This window comes from Ursus maritimus, unplaced genomic scaffold (assembly GCF_017311325.1).
Source record: "Ursus maritimus isolate PB19 unplaced genomic scaffold, ASM1731132v1 scaffold_5, whole genome shotgun sequence".
Lineage (NCBI taxonomy): Eukaryota > Metazoa > Chordata > Mammalia > Carnivora > Ursidae > Ursus > Ursus maritimus.
The window spans coordinates 27,416,045-27,439,872 of record NW_024426663.1 but is presented as its reverse complement, the minus strand read 5'-3'; the positions used below and the strand labels follow the sequence as shown (position 1 = coordinate 27,439,872).

Here is a 23,828-nt window from a genome sequence, read left to right as displayed (position 1 = left end):
TGGTCAATTTTATATTACATGATATGCATAATTTAAACATTCAGGAAACTAATCTCACATTAGAAAAAGGACTAGAAGAATCAAGATGAAATTTATGGGATGCCTGGGTGGCTCAGTCGGTTAAGTGTCAGCCTTCAAAGAGGTCATGATTTGGGGTCCTAGGATCAAGTCTTGTGTCAGGCTCCCTGCTCAGTGGGGAGCCTGCTTCTCCCTCTGCCTGCCACCCTGTTCTCCCCACTTGTATTCTCTCCCTCTGATAAATAAATAAAATCTTTAAGAAAAAAGATTAAATTTCACACAAAGAGATTTTAATAAAAATAGCAATACTATACTATAGCTACTAAAGAAATTTTTAAAAACCTACGTGAATGAAAAATAACCCTAGATCAGAAGACTTAATGTTGTTATAATTAGTCCCCAAATTAGTCTAATGACACAATGCCATCCCACTCAAGCCTAAATTTTCAAGGAAAATATGAAAGGCCTAGAAAAGCCAAATCTTGAAAAAGAAGGCCTATGTTGGAAGACTTCTACTACCTTCCTTAGAGACTCACTCTAATTCACATATTTAAGATAGTGTGGCACTAGCCTAAGAATAGGAAAAAGGAAGCAGTCCACAAAAGCTTTGGGGAGGTGGTGGTGAAGGTAACAAAAAACTCGGTTTTCATGTTTATATTTTCATTATCAAGAATCAGAAAAGGTTCTATAAGCTTGAAAGAAAGGTGATTACCATCTGAAGGCAACGTCTTCAGGAAACACCACCTGGAGGACTTCTAATTATAAAAAAACCCCAAAACCAAAACAATAACTACCACAACAACAGCAACGTAGTTTTCCATTTTAAATTTTATTAAAGTACAGAGTTAACAAGTTTTGAGTTTTCTACATAGGAAAGGACTGGTCAACTTCAGATGCTTCATAGAAAAATGAGCATTCGAAAAAACAAATATAAACCCACAGTTGCCTTTGTGACTAGAGGGAAGAAAATAATTTTTAAAAAGTTACCAAAACTCTAATCATATCCAAGACTATTATAAATTTCAAACAGTAAATTTACCATACATTTTACATTTCAAATTCTAAATAGAGCAAAACATAACCACATAATTTGGCTACAGCTAATTGTTTTGGAAAAGTTTTAAAAATTAACAATGTTACAATTATAAAACTTTCATAGAATTTTTTTTGCAAAGTAAAAAAGGAACTTAAATCTTTAATATAGGAAAGCAAAACAATCCTCTTAAATTTCTTATAAATAACTCTCAAGACATATATTACAGATCTGTTGCATGCTTTCTTTACCTGAGAGAATTTCCCAGGATCCTTCACCCAGAGGATTACCTTAAAGAGTTCTTCCATCATTTTACTCACATGATATGATTAAACTCCTACAGAAGTGGATTTCTGTCTATCCTTACCCAATTATGTTTTTCTGAAGGAATTTTGCTTAAAAACAAACAAAAAACCCTCTTTGATAAAAGCCAAACATTTCCCCCTTTCAAATTGAATGCCTCTGTAAGTGATTTACTGAGGAAGAAAATTTAAAAATTTTAAAAAGATAAAAGATCTTTAGAATGACCAGCATTAGTTTGAAAGATCTACGTAAACAGCTCTCTAGCTCTGTAACGCAGGTCCAACATGAGAGAGCCCATCTCTGCCTGAAATGCAACACTAGATGAACGTGTCTGAGGCTTTACAAGCATTTTAAAGATGGCGGGAAACATGGCGGTCTTAAGAACAAAGCAGAGGCAGTTAGTTCTATTAGGAGAGTATCCTAGAGAGAATTCCATGAGCGGAGTGACTACTGCACTGCCCTGGTTAAGGAGGACCCAGTGGTCTCTCTAGACAGGCAGGGTCCTAGCCCAAGGTCACACCCTTCTAGATTAAAATTGCTTTCATTTCCAAGAGGAGTAGAATACACATATAAGCCAAAATGAAATGCTATTTGGAAAAGGCAGTCAAAGGAGAAAAAAAGACAAGGAGGCTTAAACAAAGGCTCTGGAATTCCCTTTGCAGGGTAACATAAAGCACCAATGGTGACAAACTTCTGGCTGAAATTAAATAAGTATATAATCTTAAATAGACAGAGGGGGGCAATATGGGGGTGAGGGGGAGGATTAGCACTACACAAAGGTCATCCAGAATGAAGGATCCTCTGAGGAACTGGAAATAAAAAAAATGAGGTGTTGGGGCCCAACTGCTGGCCATTCCTGATGGGCACCAGAACCCCAAATCTCCAGTAACCCCACCTTCCAACAGCCCACATGCACACAGTCCTTCTACTCCACGAAAGAACCCCAAACACCTCTGGGGAACAATTCTTTCAAGCCATTTCCCAAGAAACAGAGAAGACAAAAGCAAAACTAGCTAACCAGTATTACAAAAACTCAACCCAGTAAGGACCAAGTCAGGTTTCCAAATGCTTTTGACAGAAAAATCTCTGGCGTTCAGTCAGATAACCCATCTAGGTATACAGCAACATTCCCAGGAGAATCCCTTCCCCTACTTAGTGTTTTTATTCATGAAAATGAGAAGGGAAAAAATTTCCACATCGAAGGAATAGCACAGAAGAAACATACACACAGAGTTTTTTAAAAAACTTCTCCCACTTGCATCGCTAAAGGAGTCTGACCAGCAGCTACTGGGAATGTACTTTTTTTAAAATCACGTACAAAAAGTTGTAGGAAGCAAAATTATTTTAAAAAGAGATCAGTGAATTTATCCAACGAACACCATCATTACAGCAACTCAAAGCAATTGGCACAATTTTTCCAGTTTCTTAAATCACAATAGCACAAGAATGTAGGTTCTTTACACCCACAAACGTTGACTCATCACCTGAGTATTGTTTATGACAATTAATAATCATTAAAGTCAACTTATTTATATGCCCTCAGTCCTTAGGGTACATCCACATCTCTCCCATCATTCAGATAAACTTGCTCCGATTCTCAGTCGAGAATAAAAATCAGAACGACTGCAACTGTGCCTCTTGTGTCAGACCAAACTTCAAGAACAACTTTGGGCCACAAACCAAGTTGTAAGCAGCTGGCAAACATGGGTTGGCTGGCCAGCTAAAGAAGAGAGCTCTGAGGGCCCTGCCACTGGCAAGGAATGTCCTTTCCTTTCTGTTTCCCTGCGCTTCCTTCTGCAGGGGAAGCCCGCCAGCAAAGACCAGCCAAGGAACAGGAGCCTTGTCAGCTGGACTGTGCCCTGCCCTAAGGCCAGTTCTGAAGTCACACCGCTGGCTGCCCAAACCAGGTAGACCCTAGCAGGAAGAAAACACAATGAAACTAGCATCCCAGCTCTTGATGGGGCTCTTCTCACGGTCTTTCCTAAAGCCAACCTCAGCTTACCCAGAGCCCTGTGTCACCGCACCAGCCGCTGTGCAGCTCCTGCCAGGGGGCTGTCCCACCCACAACCCATTCCCTCAACCTGTCCCCGACCCACAGAGCTCCCAGGCCCACTGGCTTAGCAGGGCCTGCACGTGGCGGCTATCCATGTTGTGATGCCAGAGGACCTTTCAACTGCCAAGCTCAAAGAGCTTCTGGCCTAAAATAAGAAATTGGATAAAGTTTGCAAAACAAGGCTCTCACCCATACACGAGTGCCTTTAAAAACGGAATCTCAAACATCATAAATAAGGCAAGATTCTAGAGGAATTCGTCCAGTGAATTTGTTCCCCTGCTTGTGTTCCTGAGAGGAGGGCAAAGGAGCAGAAATGAAGAATTTGCCTAATTCCCCACACCAACATTTTGGCACACTGGGACCCACTTCTGCCCAACTCGGCAGGACACACAAAGTACAGGTCAAGTGTCTCCACTCTCAGACCCTCTGTGCCAGAGAGCTCGAGAGGACCCTTTCCACCCACATGAGACACTCACGGGAGCATCGCCACCGCGTCTCCACTGGGGTTCCTAACAGACTTTCTGCTGAGAAAACTCTTCCCTGACTGAGGACGGACATCAACACTGAACATGGATATCTTCTTGGGCAGCTGCCTAAAGTCAAATCTCTTATGAGTATTACTTTACAAGTACATATTTTTGGAAATCTCCGTGGATGCTGCTTATGGCTTAACTAAACACCCTCCTCCTCACCCCCCCCCCCATTTCTTTTAAGTATATTTGGCCACTTCTACAACTTGTACGATAGGCCTTATCTGGTCAGCCCAGTTTGACGTGCTGCCTGGACTCCTCACCTCAGCAAATTTACTCCAAAAAACCATAGTGAATATGATCATTCAATTCCAGATCCAGGAAACAAGAGCCCTTTTGCTTGCACAATTTCAAAGGCCTCAAGGTGGAAGAGAAACCGGCTGACTTTCACAACTGAAAGAGGGGGACAGCAGGCTTCAGTCAAGAAGCGACTTTTTGGGTAAGGTCCTACAGTATTATTATTACTAGTACAAACAAGTAAGAACGACAGCCCTCCATCGTTCAGACAAAGAAAACAACATGGATATTGTTCTATAATCACGTGAATAACACCACAAATAGGAGTCATAATTATTGCAGGAACTTGGATCAGGAAGGAATAGTACAGTGGGGGAACCACATGGTAGTGACGGCAAATTGTGCTTTTTCACATTATAGCAAAGACGTTGAGCCCAGAAAGGATGAGGGGACCTCTGGGATCGGCAAGGGCACAGAGTAAAGTTGTGACTCCCAGCATCACAGCTTCAAAGGGAAACGTCTGGGGGCCAGGAGGAAACAGCCCAAGGGTGGAGTTAAAAGCAGGTGCTTCCTCTTGTACCCTATAAATACCAAGAAGCTGGGAGCTAGGAGCCTGCAGGATGAGCGCGGTCCGCGATGAGGCTGTGGTCGGGGGGCGTGACAGAGGTCTGCATTCCGTCAGGGCCTGAGGGCTCAAGACTTTGGCAAGTTTTTCTAGTCCAAGGTAAGAATGACAAGGTAAGATTTATCCCTGTCATGCCCCAAACTCTGTTTCGGTAAAAAAACGTACAGAAGGAAAATACTAGCCTAATTTCTATTCCAGTTTTTAGGGTTTAGACACACACAAAATATATTATCACTCAGGATCAGCTTGGTTGAACATTTCAATTCTTTTAGAATAAAATGGCTATTTCTTTTTGATTTTCTGAATTAAAAAGCCAATCAGGTGATTTTTTTTTTCTGAAAGCCTTTTTCAGACCCACTCAAACCAGTCAGAGGATGCCAGCTTTTCACCAAGCACCAGTCACGGCTCAGACCCCGGGGACACTGTTCAAAGGACGTCACTTCCAACCTGCAGGCCTGCTCAGATCCTCCTCACACAGAGAACTGCCGAGAGGGACAGCAGAGGGGAGCGACCAGGGTCCCCAGGTACAACAGCACACACATCCAGCAGGAGGCCATCTTGACCCAGAAGATGGACCAGCTTCCGCTGAAGAAGGTTTCAATGTTGGCACTTTCATAGCTGTGGAAACGAGAGCCAACTGTGGTCAGAGCAGGAAAAGAACAGGCAGGGAAAAGGTCTCTTCCAGAAGGGGTCTCCCTGCTCCTATCCCTCCAGCCTTTCTGGTTGGTTCCCCCCCCCCCCAATAGCTCGATTCAGATACAACTCACACCACGTATGCCATTACCCCACCTCCTCCCAGCCCCTGGCATTCGCTAGTCTACTTTCCGTCTCTCTGCATTTGCCTATTCTGGACATTTCATATAAATGGAATCATGTGGCCTTTTGTGACTGGTTTTTAAAGTCTATTCTTGTCGTAGCATGGATCAGTACTTGATATCAAGACCTGATTCCTTGTTATTGCTGAGGGATAGTTCACTGTATGGAGATAGCGCATTTTGTTTCTCCCTTTTTGGCTGTGATAAGTGATGCTGCTATCAACATGTGTAGACGTTTTTGTGTGGACTACTTTTTCTTCCTGCTGGATATACACACCTAGGATTAGAACAGCCAGATCATACCGTAACTCTGTGTTTAACATTTTGAGGAACTGCCGAAGATTTTCCAAAGTGGCGGCACCATGTTTATGACCCTAGCAGGAGTTTTTGTAAAAGGGTTCTCATCTTTCCCACATACTTGACAACAACTGTTATTTTCTGCCTTATTAATTATATCTCCCTCCATCCTTTAAGCTTCCCACGTCAAAACTTTCCAGGAATTACCAAAGCATTAGATGCACTGGGGACATATTAGAAACTCTCTCCTCTCTTCTCCCTTAGGATGTTCTGGAAAAATCTCCCCAGTGAAGCCTTCTGCTGGCCCCGCCATCCCCAAACCCCATCTGGTACTCCTCATTCCTCTTCCTCATTTTCCTCCCTAATAGCACTACCTGCCACATTGCATTGGATCATGCTCTGTGTCCGCTGGATTATAAACCTGCCGTTTATAACAGTGCGGCACACAGGAGCCACTCAGTTGCTGCATGAATGGATAAAACAAACCACAATGAGCCTAAATGTCTATCCCATGTATATTCTGAGTTATAACCAATTATGATCCAACCAAAACTTTTGGATCAGTGAAAAATGATCCAAAAAGAATTAAAAAGAATTTCTATGTAGTGACAGGGAAAGTTAGATCCATCATGTAGTGCCAACTTTAACAAACAAAACAAAGCAAAAAAAATCTCAAGGGGAAACACATATAATTGTATCTACATCTTAAAAATTGCACAGGCTTGTAAATGCATGGAAAAGGAATGAAGGGATACTTGCTACCTTAGCGCCGGTTGTGGGGCGTGGGCAACAGCAATTCCCAGGATTAAAAGCACGCCCACAGACTGCTGAGACCCCAGGACTGTTTCTGTGTAGGTGACCACAGCAGGACTTGCAGAAGAGTTTAGCTGACTCCAGGAGATTGGATCTGTGACTCAGTGGGTCTCAGCACTTAAAAAATAGGACTCGAGCACCTGGGTGGCTCAGCAGGTTAAGAGTCTGCCTTCAGCTCAGGTCATGATCCCGGGGTCCTGGGATCCAGCTCCACATCGCGCTCCCTGCCCAGCAGAGAGTCGGCTTCTCCCTCTGCCCCTCCCCCTGCTTGTGCTTTCTCTCTGTCAAAAATAAATAAATCTCAAAAAAAAAAAAAAAAAAAAAAAAAAAGAATGGGACTTAACTTGATTGTCTAAAGACTGTCCCTTCTAAAATGTCTAAGACGATGGGCCACTCACTTGAACCAGCTGGTGACGGTCATCATCACATAGAGGGAAGCCAAGAAGAACACGAAGTGGAAATAGGAGTAGCTATAGACGGTGCCTCTCTTCTCATCATAAATGACCCGCGGCCCCTCCTTCACATTCTGCTGCTCTTCGGTGTCTGTAAAGCACAGGGTGAGCACAGGCTCGGTGAGTGGACACACGCACTCTAGCAGAGCCACACTCACTCATGTCAATCCCAGGGGCTGGTGAGTAGGAAAGACAGCAAAAGCCGATTGTACCCTCAGGCAATTTCATCCACACCCTCCGCGCAAAACCCCCACCCAACCCCAGAACCGTCTCCACAGGACGAGTTTCCTAATATCACGTTCGTTGGAACGGAGCAGAAGAGAGCCCTTATAAACAGAAAACCTAGGATAAGCTCAGATGGAAGGGAGAGACCATGCCATGTGTTCTCAAGCCCCTGGGATGCTCCGATCCAAGAAGAAAAGGAAGTGGTAGGAAAGAAATTTTCTGAAATTTCATTCCTCTGAAAAATGTACTTCCTCCTTCTCTAAATCTCACTGTAGAATTTAACTTACATATGAGCCGAAACAGAAACAGATTCTTGCCGGCCAGAATAGCAACACAAAGAAAACTGGCCAGCAGTCACTCAGGAAGGACGTGAAAAGTAGACCAACAGTACACCAGCTTGGGAAGAAAACTTTCCTCTTAGCATTCATGTTATCTGGGTATGAACCCCCAGCACCTACAGACTAGAGCTAGGGGCCTGCAGTGCCACAGGCTGCACAGAAGCGAGGTTGTCTACTTACCCTCTCCATCGGGGCCGAAGCAGAAACAACACCGGGCTACCTGGAAGAGCAAACCCAACAAGGTCAGGCAGCTTTTCTACCTCCACGTCAGGAAAGCACTAAGGGCCATCCGTGTGATGTGCCAAGCCTTCCGTATGAACCGAGGCCAGGCTCGGAACTGCGCTCACATGACCCCTTCCAAAGGATCTGACTAAGGATCTGTTCTTCCCGAGCACTCCGGTGCTGGTGACAGGAAACAGACATGGAGGTGAGCCACCTAGAGCCCCTCCAACGGTGCTCACTTAGTGCTGGCTCAGCTACTTGCAGCGCTGTGAGCAGCCTCTGGACGGCAGCTCCCAGGCTTTCCCCCAGCCACAGAGCTGCCCTGCCCGAGAGCCAGCCTTCCTGGGCAACCCACGTTGGATGACTGCCCCCGGCAGGGGTGTACAGGTGCACCACAGACCCCTGGCGACAGCTCTGACGGGTCCTACCTGCTCTGGGGCACCCAAGGGGTCAACAGAGGCTTTGTCCAGCCTATGGTGTGCCCCTCAACTCGGCCCAATTTTGCCTCCTTCCCCTTCCTTCCCTTCCACCTGTGTTGATCCCTAATAGATACCCTGCACCTCAACTCTGCCTCAGCAGCAGCTCCTGGAAAACTCAACCTGAAACACAAGGTGAACGAGACAGGTCCCCACTCCCATGGAGCTCACTCCTGGTGATGATTTGCTCTACTTGCTGGGGTTATTATCATGTTTGCAGTTGAGGAAACTGAGGTCAGGCAGGATAAATAACAGGGCTGAAGTTCAAGACAAGTTTAGTGACAGAGCTGGAACATCAATGCAGGATGGGAACTCCAAGGTCTGCGATTCACAAGGGGCAATAGGTCTAGGCATGGGGGCGCCTGGGTAGTGCAGTTGTTAAGCGTCTGCCTTTGGCTCAGGGCATGATGCCGGAGATCTGGGATCGAGCCCCACGTCAGGCTCTTCTGCTGGGAGCCTGCTTCCTCCTCTCCCACTCCCTCTGCTTGTGTTCCCTCTCTCGCTGGCTGTCTCTCTCTCTCTGTCAAATAAATAAAATCTTTAAAAAAAAAAAAAAGGTCTAGGCATGGGAGGTCTAGAAGGCAGTGGAGCTGGCAGAATCAGAAATGGTAAAGCTGGGGCGCCTGGGTGGCACAGCGGTTAAGCGTCTGCCTTCGGCTCAGGGCGTGATCCCGGCGTTCTGGGATCGAGCCCCACATCAGGCTCTTCCGCTATGAGCCTGCTTCTTCCTCTCCCACTCCCCCTGCTTGTGTTCCCTCTCTCTCTGGCTGTCTCTATCTCTGTCGAATAAATAAATAAAATCTTAAAAAAAAAAAAGAAAAAAAAAAAAGAAATGGTAAAGCTAAGAGCTCTGGAAGCAGGAGGCCCACCTACATTTCCTATGAAATCAGGCTGCTGAACTGTCTGCCTCTACGGAGGCAGGGGTGCTGGGGACCGGGATAGATGGATGGGATGCTTTCCTTTGAAGAGTCTTTGGCACATTTTAAATTTTGTACCATGTTTCTGACCTACTCAAAACAATAAACTAATAAAAAAATTGGATTATGAAAAATTAATACATGATTTCATAAAGACTCTGGTAAACAGAGTAAGAAACATTACATATTGGAGCACCTGGGTGGCTCCGTCGGTTGGGCATCTGACTTCGGCTCAGGTCATGATCCCGGGGTCCTGGGATCGAGTCCCGCATTGGGCTCTTGGCTCAGCGGGGAATCAGGATCCCTGCTTCTCCCTCTGCCATTCCCCCTGCTTGTGCTTTCTCTCTTTCACTCTCAAATAAATAAACAAAATCTTCAAAAAAAAAAAAAAAAAGAAAGAAAGAAAGAAACATTATACATAGCAAGACCAGCTGGGAAGTCCTGGGTCCCTGGCACTTTCTGGCTGACAGTATTTTTACTAGAAAGAACACAGAGCCAGGGATAAGGACATAAGAGCTCGAGCCTTCATCTCATTTATGCACCTCCAGGCCAAGCCCCGGTTTCCCTACTACATCAGGGACACTCCTTGGATCAGAATCTTGGATCAAGTTGACACAGTCTAAGATTCACTGATCATTCAGAGGGCTCAAGACATGGTACCCTGGGGTCCTGGTTCTTCTGAAGCATAACTTAGCATAAGAAACTACTAACTCTCTCCTTCAAAGGTATATCCTGTGAAACGTGATGCAAGGACAGCAAACCAACTTCCGTTTTGCATGCTCCCCAGTTCAGAAAAAAACACTGGGACATTTTCCGTAGAATGAGAAGGAAAACATCCTCTTAAATCTAATGCAGAGACGTGCTGTTCTGTGCGTTTGCACGCTACACAATAGGAATATTGAAGCCGGAGCGCACCCACTCCACAGGTGGTCACCCGGCCGTGGTGAGAACAAACGCCTGCCTTCTAGAGACCATTCTCTTCTGTGTAAGAAGCAGTAACCTATTCAGACTCAGCCCAGCTTTCTCCTTTTTTAAGGGACAGAAAGAGCTGTTGAATGCCTCTGGCAGACTGACAACCCTTCATAATGTTCACTATCTCCAGGTCAGGTGCAGGAAAGACCGTCCCCAGCGACCCAGCTGCAGAGAAGAGTGTCCATGTTTGGACAGACACCAGGGCTCCTCCATCCAGGGAAAGCTACGAGGACACGGTCTGGGGCTGGGGGCGGCAGCAGGGCCAGGAGCTGGCAGCTGAGCTCTCGGGTAGCAGTGCTCAGGAACATGGACTCTGGAGCCAGAGTACACAGGTCACATGCCAGCAAATCAGAAGTTTAAGTAACTTTTCTGTCTCTCCCCTCTGTAAAAATGGAGATAAAGCGCTCGCTGGGTTTTTACGAGGATGAAATGCAACCACAAATATAATGCTTAGCACAGAGCCGGGCACGTAGCAAGTGCTGTTAAGTCTCAGCCATCATTGGAATCCCGTGTTCCTTCCGTTCTTGGGGTCAGGGCTGAGTCTTTTCCTGGCTGCCTCCATGGGATTAGCCCTTTTCTCACCTTGGTGGATGTTCCACTGAGGGCCCCAGCAAAAGACTTTTGCACAAGTAAGGAAATAACAGACATTCTGCTGACCACTGGGCATCTGCTAACCACCCTGATTCTCCGGACCCCTACTGTTCCCAGCTCCTTACCCAGTGAAGTGCCCACCTGGGGGAACTGAGGCAGCTAAATAAGCTCACGTGTAGGCAATGCTCAGCAGTGCGGCATGGAGCAGATGCTTGCCCCGTCCTTTCGCCATCTTTTTTCCTCCTTCAGAACAGCTATTACCCATAACCTCATGGTCACACTATGTATGAAGGACACAGACAGGTGTAACACAGAAGAAGGGACTGGAAGTTAAAACACACACACACGGAAGGAAACCGCAGCGAGCAGCCCGACAAAGCTAACCAGGCCTTGGATGGGTGATGGGCAGCAATGCCACACTGGAGGCTAATTTTGCTGGAGGAAAATCAAAGATTCAGTTTAATCCCGTCGCATCTAAAAGACATTGTTTTTTTCTGTACAAAAACTGGATTCTTTCCTGAGAAAAATGGGATCATGGAATGCAGATCAATAAAGATGCAAACAGACAGAAAGAGCCTTCTTGAAAAATGGGTCTTCTGAGATGAAGCAGGACAAGGGAAGGAAATGAACTTACTTCTAGTTCAGGAGCTGCGTATCGCCCCTGCAGGGCATCAGAACTTGACCTTGTCGTTGATGTCAAGCTAAGAAACAAACAAACACACGTTACATCCCATCAGAGGAAGGGCAGAGCCACCTGGCCAGAGCTCTCAGGAGAGGCTCACGGCACCCTCCAGTTCCGGCTCCTTACAAAGAAGTCGCCTGTTTCAATATCCCACTTTACCCCAAAACCGACTGACCAATTCTACAGTTGATGTCTTTTTACATAGACTGCATTAGATCATTTTAAGCAAAGAGAAGTTTGTCGATAAAGAAGTAAGATATCTTTCGGTCCTATTATCTTGGTTTTCACTCTCCTCCCTCCAACACCAAGCCAAAAGGATTTTCTGATTTTCCTTTTATCTTTCCCCAACTTTTGAGTAGTCTCACTTAGAAGGGATCAAAACCAAGGAAAGAACCCAGAGACAGCATTAAAAAAAAAAAAAAAAGCAAGGGCATGGAAAGCAAAGATCACAGCTATTTACTGTGATAACCAGCCTCTCACAGAACAAGGTTTTCTGTTTGGAAATTCAACAGAGTGGCTGTCAGTGTGATTAAAAAAAAAAAAAAAAATTCTTCCCACCATTCTCCCTATACCCAGAGAGCTTATAAAATCTGGCTTATAGGGGTAAAAAAGGCATTTCTTCTGGGGAGAAAAAGGGAACATTTTAAGCAAATGGAAATATATACACTCCTCAGGGTTCCAGGTAACTCTATTAATTCATTTAGCAAATATTTACTGAGGGCCTATGTCAGGACCTGTTCTAAGTCCTGGGGACTCAGTGAAAAAGACAACAATCCCTAACCTCTAGCACGGCAAGCATCCTCTGTGCCAGCCTGGGGGCGGGTGGGGGCGTGGCCATGGGAGAAGTGGAATTAGCAGACTCATTTCAACCAAATAAACCCCACGAGGCAACACTGCCTTCTCTGCTCCTTCTCATCCTTTCTCGAAGAGAGAAGAGATCAATGAAATGCAAATAAACGATAAAAAGCCTTCCTCACAAAAAGGTCCTCTGGGATCCAAGCACATCGCTTCTTTCATGGGCCACTCAAGTCCAATAGCATCACTTTCACTTCTGCTCGGAACGGATGGATGCTGACCGAGGCCCAACCGCTCCTGATTTCTGACTTCGAGCCTCATCAGAGGAATTTTAGAGATACTTCCCAATGGCGGTGCACCCAAGAAACACATACACCTCGCCCCTGCATGTAAGAGCGTGCTGTATTTTCCACGTGTGAATTATGATTTAATATAGCGCATCATTTCCGTGAAGGAAAATGTAACTTTTTAGAAAAAGATCGATTATCTGTGATTTGCACCTAAAAGATGATATTCCTTCTTTAAAAAGGTTAGAAAAAATACTGCACTTTTTAAAGATTTTATTTATTTATTTGAGAGAGAATGAGAGAGAGAGAGAGCATGAGCTGCGAGAGGGTCAGAGGGAGAAGCAGACTCCCTGCTAAGCAGGGAGCCCGATGCGGACTCTACCCTGGGATTCCAGGATCATGACCTGAGCCAAAGGCAGCTGCTTAACCAACTGAGCCACCCAGGTGCCCAAATACTGCACTTTTGTAAATTCTTTGGAAAAAAATGGTTTTAAGAAAAACAAGCTTTTGATTGTGGCACCTCTGTCACCTTCCTTCCATCATCAGAGAGCATTAAATAGGGAAGCTTTTGGTCTTATTTCCAAATACCTGTATTCAATTACTCAGCCATCAAAAAAACCAGAATCTCACCATTTGTAATGTCGTGAATGAACTAGAGGGTATTATGCTAAGCGAAATAAATCAGTCAGAGAAAGACAATTATCATATGATCTCACTCATATGTGGCATTTAAGAAACAAGACAGAGGATCATAGGGGAAGGGAAGGAAAAATAAAACAGGATGAAGTCAGGGAGGAAGGCAAACCATAAGAAACATATAGGAAACTATAGGAAACAAACTGAGGGTTGCTGGAGGGGAGGGAGTGGGGGATGGGGTGACTGGGTGATGGGCATCAAGGAGGCCGTGTGATATAATGAGCACTGAGTGTTATATACGACTGATGAATCACTGACCTCTACCTCTGAAACTAATAATGCATTATATATTAATTGAATTTAATTTTGAAAATACATAAATAAATACCTGTATTCAGTTCATCATTAATGACAGAGGACTTCTACAAGTAGATGCCACTATAAAATATTATAATTCAGTCATGGCCTCCACCCACAAAATACTCTTCTTGCAATTACCAAGGAAACATTGTTTTTACAAATGCCTTAAAAGCCTAGGACATTCTTATTGTCTGCATTCTATCACTCAGATCCCTCTGTTTGGTGAGTGCAAGACATGTTGCTAAACAATTCCCGGATTACGCAGAACCTCTTCCCTTCCAGGGCTAAGGCAGGAGCAACTTTCACCTACTGCTTCTTGTGGGGTGTGAAGAGGACTGACCGCATTTGGTTGGGACAGGGCTTCACCGTACCCACAAGTCATAGCCCGTTGACTATCTTTAGCCCCCACTCACAAGAAACCAGCAGTTCCTTGCAGTTATTGTGACAAACAAAAAACTGTCGTTCCCCCCACCCCCCGCCATGCCCAGGGCCTCTTCCATATTGGCAGAATGATTCAAAAATGCAGGTGGCTCTCTGCACCTGCTTCAGCTGCTTTGGGACCTGCCAAACTTCCCTAAAGAAAATCTCTAGAGAGCACATCCAGACTTTTCTGTTGGGGAACACAGATTCTGCTCCCTGACAAACTTACAGGGCCCTTGGGAGATCTCATGACGATTCCCACCCTTTGTGTGAAGTTCACTTCATCATGTTCCCGATGCACAGTGTAACTGGTGACTCACAGCTCCCAAAGGAGACCACAGTCCTATGTGAACTGGGGGGAGGCCTTGACATGCCCCCTAATGCACAGCCAGGAAGATTTCTAGATGGTAGGTGAGGGAGCAGCAGGATTCTCAAAATAAAGCTTGTATACTCCTCCTCCATGTTTTTTTTTCTCTTAACTTGTCCTCCTTTCTTAAATAAAGGTAGCAGACACAGAACACACCAAAAGAATAGATACCATGATTTGCCAACTCTTCTTAGTTTAAGCCAATCTTCTCTCCAATTCTGTCTTACCAACCTTGTACTCATTTGTACACGGTCTACCCTATTGCCATGAATGTTTCATTTTGAATTAGCAAGTTGACATTTAATAAAGAGTCCTAGTTTTTCCAATTTTATATTCAAATTCCTAAACATTTAGATAATAATTATTTGCCTCATAAGCATAGTTAAAACTGAAACGGCCAGGACCACTATAGCACAAGTACCTCCTAATAATAAAATGAGGCAAGTCATCCAGCTTATCCTTGTACCTCAGTGAAGTACCTTACTCCAAATAATCCCAGGGGAAAAATGACTACGAACCTGCCTCTCCCAGCACTCTAGCAGGAAACTCAAGGAGGGTGGGGTTGGCTGGCTCCAGGTGAGGAGATAGCACAGTAAGCCTTCTAGGACCTTACAAAGAAGTTAACCCCAAACCCAAGCAATCTTGGGACTTTCAGTGAAAACATGTAACGTTCACACTACGCCATCTTCAGGCTTCCTACAATTTCTATCAAGAATTCTAGATATTCCTGGGCACCCAGCTGACTCAGTCAGAAGAGCATGCAACTCTTCATCTGGGGGTTGTGAGTTCAAGCCCCATATTGGGTGTAGAGATTACCTAAAAATAAAAATAAATAAATAAATAAATAAAAGAATTCCAGATATACCTTTAAAAAAAAAAAGGATGGGGCTCCTGGGTGGCTCAGTTGGTTCAGCATCTGCCTTCGGCTCAGGTCATGATCCTGGGGTCCTGGGATCGAACCCTGCGTCGGGCTCCCTGCTCAGCAGGGGAGTCTGCTTCTCCCTCTGCCTCTGCTGCTACCCCCTGCTCGTGCACGCTCTCTCCCTCTCTCAAATGAATAAAATCTTTTAAAAAATAATAAAAATAAAATACAGTTGTGTTTATATATACAGAAAAAAATCACCACTGTCTTATAGTGAGGTACCATTTCTTTTGTTTGTTTTTGTATCACTAAAAAACCCACACAGATATTTGACAGAATAAAATCATCTGTTTTTGTGGGTTGCTGAATGCCTGATCACACATGAGAAAAAGTGTTTGCTGCTTAGATAAAACAGGGCTGAGATTTGCTACTCAGTATGTGGACAGACCTACCACATGGGGCTACCTGGCAGCATGGAATTTTCACCCCATCAGATTTTCACTGCCACTCATGAGTGAGAGATAAGAAAACCTCACCTCTTTTGGAATTCAGGGGCTCCAGTGGAGGCTGGTGTAACTGGTTTGATATTCCCAAAGGAGAACAATTTTCAAAACTGACCGTAGCTCCTTGAAATCTGTTTAAGTGCCAATAACCGGTGTTGCTGAATGCTAGTCATTAGGCTGCGACACCGTGGTGCTGCTGGAAGGGGGGGACGGAAAGCAGCATCCACACAAGGGGGGCCCTGCACGAACCTGGAAGCTCCGGGGGCGCTTGTGTGATACGGGGCCTCATTAGTCATCTACTTTCTCCTCACATAATTCACAATATTTTTTACATGCCAATAGAGAAAAAACCTGAGGGATAAATGATGGAATTAGCCATGCTGCTGCCATTTCCCCCTGAAGCCCAATAAAAACAGACTCAGGAAGGAAAAGCTTACTCAGAAAAAGAAGAGCTGAGAATCAGCATTCACAATTTGGGCGGCTTCATGGTTTTCCTGACAACATTCACTGACTTGGGCCCAAATCCCACCCACTGCTTTGGGTCTAGTTGGTATGCAGCGAACAACTATGGAATTAACAAAAAGGAAAGGCCAGACGTGGTCACCGAGGTCCTTTCCGCTGCAAGGAGGATCTGCCACTGGGTCGGGGACAGTGTGAGAACCAATGTTATGGAACCCTCACTGGGACAACCACCGGCAACCAAGCAAGCACTTCGTGGCCTGACACGTGACTGAGAAAGTACCCAGTTCCTGCGTCTCCAAAACGTCTGCCTACAGGTCCCTCTCTAACAGGAGGGAGTGTGAGAGGTATACGAGACAACACTAGCCTGCACAGAAAGACATCGTATTTACATAAGCTAAACGCCCAGGGTTCTTCCGTTTCCGCCACAGGAAGGCCGTAATACACCTATGACAAGTCGAAATTTTTATACATTGAAACATAACAAATAAAACATAAAACCCCAAAGTAAAACCTATCCATGGAAAGGTCATCGCCAAAGAGAAGCTTAATTATCAGTGAAATATGTACTCAGAATCAGTAACTAAGCATTTCTACCCGTTACTTTTCTTCCTCGGGCAATCTCTTAAACATTCCAAATAAAGGTGGCACCAACCCCACCACGAACGAGCATGTGAAATACAGCTTTAACAGCACTGTGGGTTTCAGCATAAAAGAAAAGGGACGTTTCCTGTCTTTCTTGGGCCAAGCACAAAATGACCATGTATGTACTGCTTTGTACTCTATCCATCAGCAGCAGAACAAGTGGTATTTCCCGTGGATCAGAAAGCTGCCAAACGCGCTGGCACATACCATTTCTCCCCCACTTTGTACTCCCTCGCCCTCCGATACTGCTTTAGCGACTAGTGTGCAACCCTTTCCTCAAGGGTGGCGATGTGCTGCAGACCTAGTATAGTTACCCGTATAAATACGAGTAAAGAATGAAGTCCGAACACTGAAGTCGGAGGCTGTGACACGCGCTTTTTACTTCAAGCTACTTTCCCTCTTCCTCAGATGGGATTTGTTTTCGCCGTTGCTAAAGCTTACTTACATTTTTCTCTGTGCTGTTAACGCCTCAAGTATCTGCTAAGACTTACCATGAATATAAGATGCACACGAACAAGAGAGTGGTGCCCAGTCCAGTAACCAGGTTTTCGTCTCTGTACAGGTCCTGACCAAAGTCTGGCACGCAGATCGTCACATTCTTGCCGTGCTCATCTAGCGCTTACAAGGAAAAACAAAGTAATCACAGTTAATTGGAAAAGCCTGTTGTAGCTCACGGACGCATTCACTTGGGGAAAATTCGGGTAGCTTAGAAGAGTGAAGGCTTATCGTTGGAAACTTCTCTATATCTACGGTCCCACTGAACTCAGACTAGATTGCTGCTATTTCAAAGCACCCCCCCCCCCACCTACGCAGCCTCTTCGAACAAGACCCTCAGATTCCAGCTGAGTGCCACACGGTTCCTCCGTGCCGTAGGGTCTCGCTCTTTTCAGTACTCTTCAAACACGTGTGAAAAGTAAAACGAGATCCATTTTTCAGTTGACTGGGCAGGCTCTGAACAGAGGTAGTATGCAGACATTCTTGAGTTTCCGCCGTGTCTGTCCTCTCTGGAAGCGTGTCGAGGCTACGCAACAACCAAATACGTATGGCGGCACGACTGCCGCCTTGTCCAAAGCCTCTACCCGGATGCGAAGTCCCTTTACTGTCAGGAAGAGGATGGTCGTGATGCCATTATCCTTTGCTTACTTCTTACCTCCTGTCCCAGGAAGGGTCTCCCATTATGGTCCCTTTCTCTACACTTTCTTTTTTTCTTTAAGTTTTTATTTTTAAGGGGACGTCTGGGTGGCTCAGTCGGTTAAGTGCCTGCCTTGGGCTCAGGTCATGATCCTGGAGTTCCAAGCCTGAGCCCCACGTCAGGTTCCCTGTTCAGTGGGAAGTCTGCTTCTCTCTCTCCCTACCTTCCCCCCGCAACAGCTCGTGTTCTCTCTCCTCACTCTCTCTCTCAAACACGTAAACAAAAATCTCAAAAAAACCCAAAAAACGAAAGAAGATTTTATTTTTAAGTAATCTCTATAGCCAACAAAGGGCTTGAACTCACAACCCCAAGATCAAGAATCACATACTCTACCAACTGAGCCAGCCAGGCACTACCCCTCTAAATTTTGTTTTAAAAAATATATATGTCTTGTTTCTTTTTTGTTTCTTTTTATTGATCTGGTCTGTAAATGTACTAAATCTACAGTGCTAATAAAAAAGTCAGTTTATTTATAAACAGGGGAATTACTTAAGGAGAAGTTCCATTCTCAACGATACTGTAGTATGTATTAAGTCCATTTGTTACTATCGTGCACAAAAGCTCTGTTTACAAGGGAACAATACAAACATATCATTTTGTTCACTGTATTTAATAGGTGTAACTGGTTAATAGTTACTGAATCACGATGTAAAGAAATGTGACAATATTCAGGTATGTGCTTTCTGAGAGTTTCAAATTACAGTCTAAGGACATTGCTGACACCCACAGAAGAGAATAAAACTACCCAGGCAAAGGTGGGGGGAAAAATAGCGTGTGTGGGTCGCCTGGCAGGCTCAGTCGGTAGAACATGTGACTCCTGATCTCAGGGTCATGAGGTCAAGCCCCACGTTGGGCATGGAGCCTACTTTTAAAAAAATGAATAATAAAAATAAGGGCTAAACACAAACACATGCAACTCTTGATCTCAGAGTTGTGAGTTCAAGCCCCACACTGGGTGTAGAGACTACTTAAAAATAAAATCTCTTAAAAAAAAAAAAAGGTTTAAAAAAAAATAGTGTGTGACCTGGGAACACCCTGATGTTTTCTGATTTCTTAAAAATTTCAAGAGCTGGGGTGCCTGGGTGGCTCAGGTGGTTAGGCGTCCAACTCTTGATTTTGGCTCAGGTCATGATCTCCGGGTTGTGAGATCAAGCCCCACATCAGGCTTCACGCTGGGCATGGAGCTTGCTTGGGATTCTCTCTCTCCCTCACCCTCTCCCCCCTCCCTAAATAAACAAATAAAATAAAACCCCTTTTACAAACACGCACATTCTAAGTATTAGAAGACAGACTACAATTATTACTGGCACCCACATTTGAGACAGCAAAAATAACTGTGTGTGCTGTGGTGTAAGGAATCTTTATTCTTAGGCCAATGAAAAAAAATTTTTTAACTGACCAAAATATGAACTTTTCTATTTAAGTAGTACCACCTAAAATTAAAAGTAAATTTTCTGTTAATTATAAGTGATACCTGCCATTTAAGAGAAAAACACTCTAGCCAAAAACCTCATTACGTTAAAACCGAAATTAATAGTTGTAAAAGAAAGCCTTAAAGAAACTAGACCTAAACAAACACAGAGTCAAGATAGGGCTATTTAAAAAAAAAAAAAAAATTAAATCCAGGATAGACTATACTTAATATGACCTAAAACTGTATCACTTTGCACAATAAATAGTTAAAAGACAAGACTCATACACATAATAGCATGTATACAAAACTTTCAGAATTATCTTTGCATTTACTTTCTACATTTAAAAAAGGAAAACACCTTTAATTTCCTATTCCAGAGAAAAGATAGCACATTTATTTAACTTGATTTATACATGATCAAATGTACCCAAACATACACACATTTATATATACTTATGTGTATATACATTATACATTTATAGACACATTTATATATCACAGAAGTGATACAGACGGTGAAATATAATGAGTTCAGAAATCAAAATAAGAAATGGTCTTTTGGTCTTTTACTGGCAAGGGGCTCAGATAATAACAATTCATAATATAATAGGGCTCTTACAGTTCTCAAATAATCATTACAACCACTCTACAATAATAATAGCTAACCCTTATAGCGTACCCACGACCCGCCAGGAACATATATATTCATACACACATACACGCTCATTGAATTCTTTAAAAACCACCCTATAAAATAGGAATCTTATTTAATTACCTTGTTAAAATAATAATTAGAATCCTTAAAGACAAGGTATCTAGGCAGAGAGAGGTAAATAACCTTCTACAAGTTATTGAAATGGCAGAACCAAGCTATAAACCCAGGAGGTCTGACTCCCAAGCTCATGCATGTTCTGTTGTCTCTAGAAATAAACATTATTTAAGAAGCGCAATTCAAGGTCACACAGTCAGCCAGTGTTAGAGCTGGGCTCAAATCCTGTCTCCTGCTTCCCACTCCCACGTTCTTCCCACTCTCTCTTACAGTCAGAGAGATGACCACCTAAACAAAAGTAAATTAATAACCAACGAAAAAGACAATGCAAAATAAGCAAAACATAATAATGTTCCTTGAAAACACAGAGCAGGAAAATGCAGATTAGGCCCCAAAGCAAACTCAACAGCCCATCTTTGTTCCTGTCTTCCCTACACAGTGAGAAGACTCAGAAGAAGAAATTTTCATTTTCATATCAGACGTTAAGGACTTTATTTAGTGAAAAATCTAGATCATCTCTTCTGATTTATTGCATCTTTGACATTCTAAACAACAGCTCAGTAAAGACATATTCCTTCCTCCACAATGAAATACTCACACAGCAAACACGCACTCCCTAAGAAGGCAGGCTGGCTTACCTACTTCTACAGGTTTGCTGGACAGAGCCGAGAAAGTGAGATACGTCACGTAGCAGCTTATGAGCCCTGACTGTAGTAACCCCGAATGGGGCTGTCCTGGAAAATCAAAGTGACAGATTTTAACACAGTGTTTTAAATTTCAAAAATATGAAAGCCTAAAAAAATAGGTGCCCATCCCCAAATGATACTCCTCAAACTTGGGCCCCCATCTTTAAAGGAAAGAAGAGGTCAATAACATTTTCCAAACAACACTAAAAAGACAGGGAAGGGGATGGAATTATACACTGAGCTTAACTGTGTTATTTTAGAGAAGCCAGGTTCTGCCGAGTTCTCCACCACCACGTTATTTTAAAAAGAGCTGTACTTAAACATACTGCCTAGTCCTGAGGTTCGTGAACACTAGCTCTTAAATCTTCAGACCTCAGAAGAAAATTCACCATCATTATTTGTGAGACCACGTGGCTTAGTGAAGAAAATGGGAGACAGATTTCATAGGGCATGGATTCCAGATTTTCCAAAGCCATCAGACACTTAAAGTCCATGATAGTGGAAAAAAGCTCGATCTATCAATACACCAAAAAAAGAAAACCCAAAAACCTTTGGGAATACCAGTTCAGGTCAAAGAAGAAGGCACTAGGGCTCAGCATTCATTGAGGGAAGAGCTTTCATATGTTATAATATTTAAATTAAACTGCTTCAATCATTCAGAGTAACCAGGATATGACAAAAAGGATTTATCATTTGTTGGTGGAATTTTCAACCACCTGCCTACACGAAAGGATTTTGTTCATCCAGTCTTCCTTCTGATTAAATTTGTTTCGAGTTTTAATTACTAAATTGTACTACCAGGGAGCCTGGGTGGTTCAGCCAGTTAAGCATCTGCCTTCAGCTTGGGTCATGATCCCAGGGTTCTGGGATTGAGCCTCACATCAGGCTCCCTGCTGATCTGGAAGTCTGCTTCTCCTTCTCCCTCTGCCTCCCACTCATGCTTGCCCCCCCCCAAATAAATAAAATCTTTAAAAAATAAATAAATAAAAATAAACCCCACTCATGCTTGCCCCCCCCCCAAATAAATAAAATCTTTAAAAAATAAATAAATAAAAATAAAATAAATTGTACTAACCAATAAAGCTTTAGAAATAGTCTTTTATAATGTTGCTCTTTGGCATGGGAATAAGATTAACTTTAGCAACTAATGGCATTAAACCAAATATTTCAAAATATTATAACTATTTTAAAAAATAGGATTTAACCCAAATGGTAGTTTAATCTGAATACTAGTATGTTTTAGGAAATTCTTAACTGATCAGTTAAAGGGACTAGGAGATTAGGACTCTCAATTTCAGTAATGTACTTGAAATTTTCAGTACCAGAAAACCTTTAAATTATTCAATACTAGTTCACTTTTTTTTAAGTTTATTTACTTAATTTTGTAATCTCTATACCCAACATGAGACCTGAACTCATGACCCCGAGATCGAGAGTCACACACTCTTCTAATTGGGATGGAGTCAGCCAGGCACCCCAAGACTGGTTCACTTTTTAAATCACCATTTTAGAAATGATTTGAGGGGCTACAAATTACTGGCCACCTTTTCCTTTTCCTATTAGAAACCTGGATATCATTTGCATTTCATCACCTGTAGAGTAAGATACCTTCAAGAAAATTAGACCATGAATACTTCTTTCTATAAGCAAAGGTGGTATTCTGGCTTAAGACATCAGAAATTGTTTATAAAAGAGAACTCAAGCCTGTACTTTCTAAAGCACTTTCAAATCCCATTATTTCTTTCTTTTCGCCTTTGTGGGTTTTTTGTTTGTTTTTAAGTAAGCTCTATGCCCAACGTGGGGCTCGAACTCTTGACCCCGAGATCAAGAGTCACATGCTCTACTGACTGAGACAGGCGCCCCTCCTCCATTTGTCTTTGAAACAACCTTGAGCCAGGAAGGTTTACAGATTTCTGTTGGCTTTGCTGAGAAAGGACTTGGGCCTGAGGAAGGTTAGCTCGTGGGGCCAGCTGCTGGCTCAGCCAGACTGGATTTCCTGCTTCTTGACTCCTAGACCACACGGTCCCTGACTTCTGACCCAGAGGCCTTGGGTGAAAGATGAGTCCAGAAAGAGCTCCTTCTGGAGCCTTCTCATTCAAGTTTTACACAGGGATTATAGGGAAGAACTGAATATACACTCAAGCCATCTTCCATTTAACGGCTCCTTGTAATACATTATTTAATAATGGTAGCATCTATCTTCCTATTTATTGACTTCACTATGTTCATATCTCTCTTGACATGGGGCGTGCCAACTATCACATTCAGCCCAAGTGTGCGACATGAAGAGGAGACTGCAGTCCCACCCTTCCTCTGGCCGACCTGTCCACGGTAAATTAAGGAAAAGACCATAATTTAAAAACACAACTAAAAACATGAGGTTTTGCTCAAATTTACACACAACAACATATAAATAAGGAGGAAGGGAAAAAACTGTGCTTACGATTTTGGACGCAGGGCAAGATGGCTACCACTGAAATGAGCAGACACAGGCCCCCGTTCAGCCCCAGGAGAATTTTGTTTTCCAGGCAGCCTTCTTTCTGGGTATAAAACACCGCCATCAAAATCAAGCCCCCGGCGGCCACGGAGTACATGACGAGTGTCACGAACGCCAGAGCGGCGTACCACAGCTTGTTGGTAGCCGTGCCTGCAGTCCTGTTTCTCCACGAGCGGGGAGGGGGGGGAGAGAAGACAAGTCCATGAAGCCCCCGCTCTCCGACCACACTCACCGGCCCGCAGGCTTTCAGGGCGCTCTCAGGCCCAGGCCGTCACACACCCGGTCGTCCCGAACACCGACCCTCTCACCACAGTGACACACCAGCCAAGGCAGGAGG

The 23,828-nt window shown here is 43.8% G+C and overlaps 1 protein-coding gene across 1 annotated transcript in view; it reads right to left on the bottom strand.

Moving 5' to 3' along the window:
• Positions 1 to 828: 828 nt before the first annotated feature.
• The window catches only part of SERINC5 (serine incorporator 5), a 102,956-nt gene continuing 79,956 nt past the window's right edge, over positions 829 to 23,828 (bottom strand). Inside the window, exons 6-12 of the mRNA XM_040622140.1 lie at positions 23,438 to 23,649; positions 20,947 to 21,042; positions 17,425 to 17,551; positions 11,552 to 11,618; positions 7,920 to 7,959; positions 7,123 to 7,267; positions 829 to 5,417 (exon numbers count right to left, since the gene is read on the bottom strand). Coding sequence (XP_040478074.1) covers positions 5,270 to 5,417; positions 7,123 to 7,267; positions 7,920 to 7,959; positions 11,552 to 11,618; positions 17,425 to 17,551; positions 20,947 to 21,042; positions 23,438 to 23,649 — 835 coding nt within the window. The 3' untranslated portion in view covers positions 829 to 5,269. The remainder of the gene's footprint in view (positions 5,418 to 7,122; positions 7,268 to 7,919; positions 7,960 to 11,551; positions 11,619 to 17,424; positions 17,552 to 20,946; positions 21,043 to 23,437; positions 23,650 to 23,828) is intronic.